Raw genomic sequence first — 11,801 nt, 5'->3', positions numbered from 1 at the left:
GTGTGCGGTACTATTATTTCTATTAACCCCTTAACTACCAGTGCCGTACCCTGTACAACGCTGCTGTCCTGGGCCTTTCTCTGCCGTCCTCTCACGAACAGTGGGAGATTGTGCTATTTCTGCATGCACCACGAGTGAGGCAGTGCAGAAATAGGGGCCTAGTTATCAAGCCGTCAACCTCAAATACGCTGGAATTCCGCAGCGTATTTGTGGCGAGGCTGATTCGCCTTAGTTATCAAAGGCTCGAGACCGGCAAAAGTAGAATTTTGTGACGTAAACTTCGATCCGCCGGACTCAGTCCGACACAGATCGATTCTTATGTCACTCCAGATGTTCCACAAGTGCGGCACAATCTCACTACTTTTGCTAGTTATCAAAAAACTAGCAGGTACGCTCGGCACTTTTACGGCCCAGCGTACCTGGTTTTCAAACCGCCACCCCTGGAGGTGGCGGATCCCATAGGAATCAATGGGAGTCTGACCATAGCGAAAGTACAAGTTCGCTGCTGACAGACATCCCATTGATTCCTATGGGAGCTGTCTACACCTAACACCCTAACATGTACCCCGAGTCTAAACACCGCTAATCTGACCCCCCCTACACCGCCGCAACTAAATAAAGTTATTACCCCCTAAACCGCCGCTCCCGGAGCCTTTAAGGGACGTCATCCAAGATGGCGTCCCCTCAATTCCGATTGGCTGATAGGATTCTATCAGCCAATCGGAATTAAGGTAGGAAAAATCTGATTGGCTGATGGAATCAGCCAATCAGATTGAGCTCGCATTCTATTGGCTGTTCCGATCAGTCAATAGAATGGGAGCTCAATCTGATTGGCTGATTGGATCAGCCAATCGGATTGAACTTGAATCTGATTGGCTGATTCCATCAGCCAATCAGATTTTCCTACCTTAATTCCGATTGGCTGATAGAATCCTATCAGCCAATCGGAATTGAGGGGATGCCATCTTGGATGACGTCCCTTAAAGGAGCCGTCATTCGTCGTAGTCCGTCGGTGAAGAAGGTGGTTCCGCGTCGGCGGAAGGAAGATTCAAGACCCGGCTTGGAAGATAACTTCGCCCGGATAGAAGACCTCTTCAGCGCCGCCTGGATGATGACTTCATCGGATGGAAGATTTCTTCAGCGCCGCTTGGAGGATTAACTTCTTCCGCTCCGGATGTCCTCTTCAGTTCCATCGGTGGCTCGGCTGAGTGAAGACGACTCAAGGTAGGATGATCTTCAGGGGATTAGTGTTAGGTTTTTGTAAGGGGGGTTTGGGTTAGATTAGGGGTATGTGGGTGGTGGGTTTTAATGTTGGGGGGGGGGTTGTATTTTTCTTTTACAGGCAAAAGAGCTGAACTTTTTGGGGCATGCCCCCACAAATGGCCCTTTTAAGGGCTGGTAAGGTAAAAGAGCTTTGAAATTTATTTAATTTAGAATAGGGTAGGGATTTTTTTTATTTTGGGGTTTTTTGTTATTTTATTAGGGGGCTTAGATTAGGTGTAAGTAGCTTAAAATTGTTGTAATATTTTTAACATGTTTGTAACTTACTTTTTTATTTTTTGTAACTTAGCTTTTTTTATACTTTAGTTAGTTTATGTAATTGTATTTAATTGTAGTTATTTGTAGGTAGTTTATTTAGTTAATTTAATGATAGTGTAGTATTAGGTTTAATTGTAACTTAGGTTAGGATTTATTTTACAGGTAATTTTGTATTTCTTTTAGCTAGGTAGTTATTAAATAGTTAATAACTATTTAATAACTATTCTAACTAGCTAAAATAAATACAAAGTTACCTGTAAAATAAATATAAATTCTAAGATAGCTATAATATAATTATTAATTATATTGTAGCTATCTTAGGGTTCATTTTACAGGTAAGTATTTATTTTTAAATAGGAATAATTTATTAAAGTATAGTGTAGTGTTAGGTGTAATTGTAACTTAGGTTAGGATTTATTTCACAGGTACATTTCTCTTTATTTTAGCTAGGTAAGCTATTAAATAGTTAATAACTATTTAATAGTTATTGTACATGGTTAAAATAAATTGAAAGTTACCTGTAAAATAAATATAAATCCTAAGATAGCTAGAATATAATTATTAATTATATTGTAGCTATCTTAGGGTTTATTTTAAAGGTAAGTATTTAGTTTTAAATAGGATTCATTTAGTTAATAAGAGTTAATTTATTTAGATTTATTTAATTAATATTTAAGTTAGGGGGGCGTTAGGGTTAGACTTAGGTTTAGGGGTTAATCATTTTATTACAGTGGCGGCGGCGTAGTGGGGGGCAGGATAGGGGTTAATAAATTTATTATAGGTGGCGACGGTGTAGGGGGGCAGATTAGGGGTTAATAAATGTATTATAGGTGGCGACGGTGTAGGGGGGGCAGGATAGGGGTTAATAGGTTTAATATAGGTTGCGGCGGGTTCATGGAGCGGCGGTTTAGGGGTTAAACTATTTATTTAGTTGCGGAGAGGTGCGGGATCAGCAGGATAGGGGTTAATAATTTTATAATAGAGGGCGACGGTATAGGGGGGGCAGGATAGGGGTTACTAGGTATAATGTAGGTGGCAGCGGTGTCCGGGAGCGGCGGTTTAGGGGTTAATACATTTATAAGACTTGCGGCAGGGTCTAGGAGCGGCGGTTTAGGGGTTAATACATTTATAAGAGTTGCGGCAGGGTCTAGGAGCGGCGGTTTAGGGGTTAGTAACTTTATTTAGTTGCGGGAGGCTCCGGTATAGGGGGTAGAACAGTGCAGTTTAGTGTGAGTGCTTAGTGACAGGCTAGCAATAAAGCTGGGAAAAAGCCGAAGGACAGCGAGATCGGATGAGTGATAACTCTCACAGTCCGCTGCTCATCGCCCCGCGGCTTTTTGACAGCTTTATTTGATAACTTAGGCGTATTTTTTAAGGTCCGCGGCGGCGAAGGTAGGCGAGCTTAGGCGGACGTATTGGGCCGGCGAAGCCAGAAAAGTAGACGGCTTGATAACTACCCCCCATAGACTTGCAGAGAGAAACACTCTGTATACCTCTCTACATCAGGTAGTGGTGGTGCCGATTATTAGTAGTGTGGGAGGGTTAGGAGGGAGGTGGGTGGGCGGCTCATCGCTGGAGGGAGTTGCAGGAACAGGTGGGACTGCTACACTAGAGAAAAAGTAAATGCTGAGAACAGGAGGGAGGGTAAATAGAGGGTAGAGGGGTTCCTAGAGTGGAGAGGGGGAATAGAGGGTAGGGGAAAAGATTTTGAAGGGGGTAAATGTGGGAGGGCAGCTACACTATATAATATTTTTAAAAATTAAAAAAGAAAAAAAAAAAAAAAAGAAAACTGGGTGCTGGCAGTACCTAAGATGGCAGAGGGGGGAGGGTTAGAGAGCTTTTTGGGAGGGATAAGGGAGGTGGGAAGGTAAGGGGGTAATCATACACTGAAGAAAATAATAAAAAATGTTTTAAAAAAGGACTAAAACTACATACTAGCAGACTGTTGGACAGTACCTAAGATGGGGGTGACCAGTGGGGGGAGGGAGGGAAGAGAGCTATTTCAGAAGGATCAGGGGGTGAGAAGTGTCAGGTGGGTGGGTAATTACTATACTAAAGCTAAAATTAAAGGATTACTTTCTGTTATAATTTTTAAGCTAAACAACTAACATATTAAAGTTAATAAACATTAATTAAAACCTACTGACCTATATTTTCTCCAAAACGAAGTTTCATAAAGTTCTAAAAGTTATATCTTTTATTCGCCGATGATGTCACGTTATCCTGCCCACTATTTTCAGCACTGCCTGTTCAAAATACTTAAACCAATAACTTTGTGTTTAAAGCGCCATTTTGAAACCTAGGTATTGTAAACGGATTGGTACAGAGCAAAGGATACCCACGGAGTGGGTTTGGAAAACAATTAAATTTGCAGACAAGATTTCATATATACGGTAGAGATATGTTAATGAAATGCTATTGATAAAAAGCGTATTTGGGGTAGTTAGTTAGTAACAGGCATAGAAAATATTTACTTACAGTGGCCCTTTAAGCTTACAAGCTACCTGATTAACCCCTTCACTGCTGTGAATAATAAATGTGCGGTGCGCAGCTGCAATTAGCGGCCTTCTAATTACCAAAAAACAATGGCAAAGCCATACATGTCTGCTATTTCAGAATAAAGGGGTTCTTAGAGAAGCTTTTACAACCATTTGTGCAACAATTGCACAAGCAGTAAGTAAATAATTTCAGTGAGAAACCTAAAAGTGTGTGAAAAAGTTTTTTTTTTTTTTTTTTTTAATTTGATCGCATTTCCCAGTGAAATGGTGGAATTAAATTATACCAAAATAGGCCTAGATCAATACTTTGGGTTGTCTACTATATATATATATATATATATATATATATATATATATATATAGTTTTAACAGATAAATAAAAAAAACAAAAACAAGGCTCTAGTTCTGTTTAAATGGAGTGATAGCAAAAATGCTCTGGTCTCTTGGGAAAGTTTTAGTCTGAAATGCCAGGTCCTTTAAGGGATAAAACCACTTCCTCCACAGAGTCTTGCACCATCACAAAAATACCATTCTCTTTATCTCATATCTGCAGATTGTCCCATTTCTGGCCTACACAGAACCCAGTCACATTCGCTTTCACATTCCTTTTTAACCTATTGTAGTTGCCTATAAAATAGTTGCGCCCCTTTGTAGGCACAAAACATATTTATTCACCTGCCACCCACTCTATTCTCATATCTGCATAACATTATATAAAGTCCATAGACTTTCCAGTTTAATGCTCGGGGCACAACTCTGATAAACCTGCATAAAAGGCCAAAACCACTTCACTCTCGGTTAGTCGCTTGGCAACCTCTGCCTTCCAATTTCCCCCTCTTCCATATTTGGCCACCGGAAACTTCCACTTAGCCTCAGCCTGCGTGTTTCCCCAGCTCCTCCCCTGATGACACGCGGGCCAAATATAGTCATGGAATCCGTCACGGGGAGAGAGTGAGTTTACCTTGGGATGGGGGAGGGGGAGAGGAACTATTAACCCTCTGCCTGCCAGAGAACCTATCCAATCTGACTGTTATAATACTATTCATTAGAAATCCATATAGCAATACGGTGCAATTTGTGCCTGATGTTGCCTTTAGTTCCCATCTAAACTCTTCTACATTTGTGACAGCAATGCGTATTAAATAATTAGCCCATTTTAAAACGTGTCCCATTCTTTAGTGTTCTCTAGATTTCCCTATCACTCTTTATCCGTTTAACCGTATCTGCTTTTATTAATTTGTACTTTACGTTCTAATTTCAACTGCCTATCGTACTCTTACTGGTAACTATATATGCATCTATGTTACTACTATATCCGCTTCCCGGTGTTATGACGAAATTGACATTCTGTGCCTTTAAGGCTTAGCCCCACCCCCTTCTCGGTTTCGTTTGCTGACGTCACTAGACGGTATAAAAGCTTGTTTTCACGTCCCAGTGGTTCTATGATCCAGTGAAGACGGTCAGAGAGGGTTATTGTTTTGCTGATCTAAAGAAAGATTAACTCTCGGGAGCAGAAAATGGATTGCACAGCAGAGTTTCTGGCTCACCAGCAGGCCGTGCACCGGGAGGCTCAGCGCATAGCATCCATTTCAGCATTCAAACTGTTTCGCACCCGTACTCAGCGAGGAGGTATGCGGCTGCACCGCTCTCTACAGCTGGCTCTGGTGATGCGCAGCGCCCGGGAGCTCATTCTGTCCTCCGCACAAGTTCCCGAGCAACAGGTCGTCTCTCCGCCACCTTCTCCCCCTAGGGAGAGCCGTAAGAGAAGAAGCTGCGGGCCTATAACTGCAGATCTAGTACCCAGCAAGAAAGCTTGTCTAGGCCAAGAGACCCCTGAGCCGCAACCACAAGGGGGTCCCTTCCCCGGCTTGGCTGAAGTTTTGCAGAGACTACTAAGCTCCGGGCCGCCCCCTATGCCTGGAGGCTGCGGATCTACAGTAAATGGACACCTTCCTGTTGTTAATACGAGGCCAGTCGAAGCCTTCTAACCCTTGATAAGGAAACAAGAGGAGCAAGTTGCCAGCATATGGGCCATAAACAAGCCCCATGAGGCTACGAGGCTGTCACCACGTATGGCGGCGCTCTCACAGGCGCAGTGTCCCGGGACACTGACTGCAAAGAAGGGGGGCAGAGCCACCCTCCATCTTCAAGCAGGGGAAGAATCGTAGAGAGTCACAGAATCGCATTCACAAAGCAGACTAGCCAGTTCCACATATCTGGTGATTCAGAAGTGACTCATCCGCAAGGCATGGACAACATGGCTGTCTGGAGATTCCAGGAGACCTTACAGACTCTGGTTAAATAGTTCTGTGTTGTGCATCGCTGTTTGTGTACGACCAGGAGACGTTCAAAGTGTCGAGAGAGAAAAAAGACTAAGTTGGTTAATTCGCTGTTCCAGTTGTAGGAAACTTTTTATGGACTTTATTTGTTAAAGAATAAGCAACCAATGACTCAAATTAACAGGAAGTACACTCATGTAGATGTCACGCTGAGGAAATGATTTGCTAGAACATTTGTGTACTTTTTAATGACCTGTTATGAAACTCAGTACTTTCTATTACAGTAGACTGGGACAGAAATGTGAATATTGTAACAATGTTTAATAAAAGCTATTTTATAGAACACCATTGTATTTGTTTGTTTTAAACTTCAGAGGTTTAAGGCAATAGCTGTGGCTGGAACAGTGTCATGAATGAATAATGTATGTGCTCGGTTTACATAGGGGGAGGGGTGCTGGGAGGTGCTAAGCAGCCGCCATCATATTAGCCATCAGTTTTAAAAGCAAACACAGGAAATGGCCGAGAGAGCAGGGAAGGTGTGTGAATGTGTATGTCTGTATGTATAATTGGGTATATGTAGTGGAAACTAATGCTTCATCACCACCCTGCATTTAAAACTTGACACTATTTTATGGAAACCTTTGCTAGGACCTAAATGTAAAGGGATAAGGAACCTAATTTTTTTTTTTCCTCATAATTCAGAACATGTTTTAAGAAACTTTCTAATTTACTCCTATTCATTTACTTGGTATATTTATTTGCAATGCAAGAATGTAAGCTTTGGAACTGGCTAATTTTTGGTTCAGCAGTTGGATAGCACTTGCTTGATTGGTGGCTAAATTTAGCCACCAATCAGTAAGCACTACCCAGGGTACTGTGCTGAACCAAACATGGGCCGCCTTCTAAGCTTTCATTCATGCTTTTCAAATAGATACTAAGAGGACAAAGAAAAATTAATAGGAGTAAATTAGAGCATGCAACTTTCTATCTAAATCATGAAATAAAATTTAAATAATCAAAGGATCACCCTTGGAACCCCCCCCCCCCTTCTTCTGCTCCAGATGAGGCTTTATCCAGAGACAATTATTATACACACCTAGGCCTGATCTAGCAAATACTAAGTGTGTGTGTAAAATATATATATATATATATATATATATAGCCATAGACTAGCTTTGGGCTCTTTTTGGTGCTGGATATATTTGTGCAAATCCAGAGATTATATATATATATATATATATATATATATATATTTTATTATTAATATAGCACTGAAGAGACAAGGTCCTGCAGACTGTCCATTTGTCATTCATGAAATAACTAACCTCTATATTTGGAAGTGAAGGTAGCTACATCAGTTGCTCCAGGACATCAATGCAGTGCTTCCATAAAGGGACAGTGTTCTATAAAATTAGGTTTCCTTTATGGGTTTCCAGTGACTTGGTCTACTAGCTGCAGATTTTAACCCCTTAATGGGACAGTAAACTCAAACATTTTCTTTCATTATTTAGATAGTGAATAACATTTTTAAAAAAGTTTCTAATTTACTTCTATTATCAAATTTGTTTTGTTTTCATGTTATTCTTTGTTGAATGGATACCTAGGTAGGTAGCGTGCACATGCCTGAAGCACTACATGACAGGAAATAGTGCTGCCATCTAGTGCTCTTGCTAATGTATAACATTGTTGTAAAACTGCTGCCATATAGTGTTGTGCACACTCATGAGCTTACCTCCCAGCATTTCAACAAAGGATAACAAGAAAACTAAGAAATTTTGATAACAGAAGTAAATTGGAAATTTGTTTAAAATTGTATGCTCTGAATCATGAAATAATTTTTTTTTTTTTTTTAGTTTTATGTCGCTTAAAGGGTCCCTTTACCCCATTTAAGGGGTTAAATAGCTCATCTCTTGCCATCTGCAGCAATATCACACTATAGCCTGATACCTCCCGGATTGAGGCATGTCGTAATATGTCTTCCTGAGTTTGGCATGACCTGTGCTGCTATTAGGCTAAAAAAGGACCCCATGTACAGGGTACACCTCTGATGTTAAGGGGTTAAAATGTATGGGAAATTGCTATATTTTAGTTTTATTTTAATTTGCTGTTTTTTGCTAATTGAAACCACAACCCAATCAAATGGACTGAGCTTGCAGGGCAGCAGACTCTAATCTTATCTATATACAGAAAATCCTCATCTGTCACTGTATACACTTAGATCAATAATTTTAGAGAATAATGGAAAATTATTGTTTTAATACCTCTGTCCAATTACCCAGTGGGAGTGTAATTTTTTTTCTAAACGCTGTTTGCATAGTTTCCTTTAACTAGTGCGTATGTACTGAACTTTTCAGTATAGGTGGGAGTACAACAGGCATAGTTAGCTATTTTAATACAGATAAACTGGATAATTTGAGAACATATTAAGGGAATAAAAACATTGCAGTACACTGTCCCTTTAAAGAGCTGCTAAACCCAAAATCTTTCTTTCATGATTCAGATAAAGAATAGAAATTTAAACATTACAATTTACTTCTATTATTTATTTTGCTAAATTTTTTAGATATCCTTAGTTGAAGAAAAAGCAATGCACATGGTGAGCCAATCACACAAGGCTTCTATGTGCAGAAACCAATCAGCAGCTCCTGAGCATATCTAGATATGCTTTTCAGCAAAGAATATCAAGAGAATAAAACAAATTAGATAATATAAGTAAATTAGAAAGATGTTTAAAATTGCATTCTCTTTCTAAATCATGAAAGAAAAAGTGTGGGTTTAATGTCCCTTTAAGGCTAAATAATGTAGGGGGAGTGGGGGAGGGGACCTGTTGTGTGCTTACAATCAGTGACTCATGAAAGGAAAGTGCTTATTTATTCTGTTAGAGGGGGTGATTATTATTTTTTGCTCACTGGTTTTCACTGTGGTACAGACTCGGTAGATCTAGGGGTGATGGTTTTATTTATATATAGAGTGTGATGAGTCTTGTAATATTATGCTGGGTATGCACTCAAAAGATATATTGCTAAAGGAACATTAGTAATTGTTTTTAAATATAAGCAATCAAGCACTGCATTTGAAAACCTCTTCCATTGCACTGACCCAGCAGTTGGTAGAATTTTTCAGTATCTAATCCAGCACCTCTGCGACTGTGTAAATATCACAATATTCAGAGATAAATTAGGTAAAAGTGGGCAAAATAATCTAAAATTAAAATGCCATAATGTGTTTAATGCGGGTAATCGTGAATAATAATAATAAAAAAAATATATATTTATGTATAGATAGATATATGCAGCTGGAACACGTGCTCTATTTTAAAGAGACATTAAACCCCATATTTTCTTTTGTGATTTATATAGAACATACAATTTTAAACAACTTTCCAATTTTACTTCTATTATCAAATGTGCTTCATTCTCTTGGTATCCTTTGTTGAAGGAGCAACAATGCACTACTGGGAGCTATCTGAATATGTCAAGAGGCCTAAATGTGCAGCCACTAATCAGCTGCACCCAGTAGTAAATTGCTGCTTCTGAGTCTATCTAGGTATGCTTTTTAACAAAAGATACAAATAGGAGTAAATTAGAAAGTTGTTAAACATTGTATATGCCATCTGAATCATGACATTTTAACTTTACTGTCCCTTTAAAAGGACATTGTACTGTAAAATTGATTTCCCATTAATGTTTTTAGATTTTTTATTTGTGCTGCAGAGTACTCAATATATAATAGGTTTATTTTTGGATATAAAATAGCTTTTTTTTTGCTCATTAAACACTGCCCATTTAAGTAAACTAAGTTTGCAGAAAGAGCAGACATCCTTATAGACACATGTTCCCTTATAAGTTATATCTTTTTGTTTGTACACAAGAGCTGATACTTAAATTGGAAATTAACATTTTAGTATCGCTCACTCCCAGCCCCACTGGGCCACTGCAGAATTTTATTTTTCAGTATAGGTGGTGGTTTTGACAGACGAAAAGCAACTATTTCAAATGACAAAATAAAGGTAAAAGAACAGTTTGTAATCAGTTTAATACACCCCAACAGATAAAATGTATCTAGGGAAATTTTATATTACAAATTTCTCTTTAAAGGGATACTAAACTTAATTTTTTTTCTTTCATGATTCAGACAGAGCATGCAATTTAAAGCAACTTTCTAATTTACTCCTTTTATCAATTTTTCTTTATTCTCCTGCTATCTTTATTTAAAAAGCAGGAATGTAAAGCTTAGGAGTCAGACCATTTTAGGTTCAGCCCCCTGGACTGCACTTGCTTTATTGGTGGCTACATTTAGCCATCAATAAGCAAGTGTAACCCAGGTCTGAACCAAAAACGGACCGGCACCTAAGCTTTACTTTCCTGCTTTTTAAATAAAGATAGCAGGAGAATAAAGAAAAATTAATAGGAGTAAATTAGAAAGTTGCTTAAAATTAAATTATCTATATAAATCGTCAAAGAAAAAAAACTGGGTTTAGTATCCCTTTAAGGCTGGTTATAGAATAGTAGTATTTAAATGCTTTGAAGGGTTAAGAGTCTAATGCAGACACATGAATATAACTATTACAGTGTATAGGATCATGTAATAGAGGAGTAACTAAAGAATTTATAGGGCATGAGTTATATAACAGAGCTGTGACTGGATAAGGACTGGTGTGTAGTGACATAACTGGTGCAAGCATGTCATTATAGATCCTTATTAAAGAACTGGTTGCTTGATAACTGCTGTAGTGTCGCTAGTAGTATATTATGAAGTCTAAATGACATAGTTATTGGAATATTTTTCATCTATTCTAAATGATGTAGTTATTTAAACATTTACACAGAGTAGTTATAATTGACACATGCATTAAGGCTTAAAGGGACTTAAACATTCAAGATTCAAATAGAGGGTAATAAAAAAAAAAAAAAAAAAAACAGTTTATCAAATTCACCTGTTTCTTGTGGTATTTTTTGTTAATGGGACAGTCTACACCCACATTTTTATTGTTTTAAAAGATAGATAATCCATTTATTACCCTTTACCCAATTTTGCGCAACCAACAGTTATATTCATATCATTTTTACTTCTGTGATTACCTTGTATCTAAGCCTCTGCAGACTACCCCTTTTTACAGTTATTTTGACAGACTTGCATTTTAGCCAATCAGTGCTGACTCATAACACCACGGGAGTGAGCACAATACTATCTATATGGCACAGATGAACTAATGCAGTCTAGCTGGGAAAAATTGTGAAATGCACTGTAATAAGAGGCGGCCTTCAAGGGATTAGAAATTAGCATACAAGCCTACCTAGGTTTTAGCCTTCACTGGCTCCCCATTGTCAAGGTATATGTAAAGATTAATATATATATATATATATATATATATATATATATATATATATAATTAATTAATATATTTGGCTGATCAGTACCAAATGATTCATTCATTTAGAAAAATTGACTTGAAACTCATGTTCAATCCTCCCCCATTCAGTAT

The 11,801-nt window shown here is 38.4% G+C and overlaps 1 protein-coding gene across 1 annotated transcript; it reads left to right on the top strand.

Moving 5' to 3' along the window:
- Window positions 1–5,493: 5,493 nt before the first annotated feature.
- On the top strand, window positions 5,494–6,659 carry IER2 (immediate early response 2). The gene has a single exon (XM_053716094.1). It carries the CDS (start codon window positions 5,555–5,557, stop codon window positions 6,023–6,025), a length of 471 nt encoding a protein of 156 aa, XP_053572069.1. The 5' UTR covers window positions 5,494–5,554; the 3' UTR covers window positions 6,026–6,659.
- The last annotated feature ends 5,142 nt before the right edge of the window (window positions 6,660–11,801 follow it).

Source organism: Bombina bombina, chromosome 6 (genome assembly GCF_027579735.1).
Source record: "Bombina bombina isolate aBomBom1 chromosome 6, aBomBom1.pri, whole genome shotgun sequence".
Classification (NCBI taxonomy): Eukaryota; Metazoa; Chordata; class Amphibia; order Anura; family Bombinatoridae; genus Bombina; species Bombina bombina.
Note: the sequence above shows the minus strand (reverse complement) of the source record. Positions and strands in the feature narration are given on the sequence as shown.

Excerpts from the sequence above, each read along its gene's own strand:
- IER2 (XM_053716094.1), top strand. The coding sequence starts at position 5,555 with ATGGATTGCACAGCAGAGTTTCTGGCTCACCAGCAGGCCGTGCACCGG.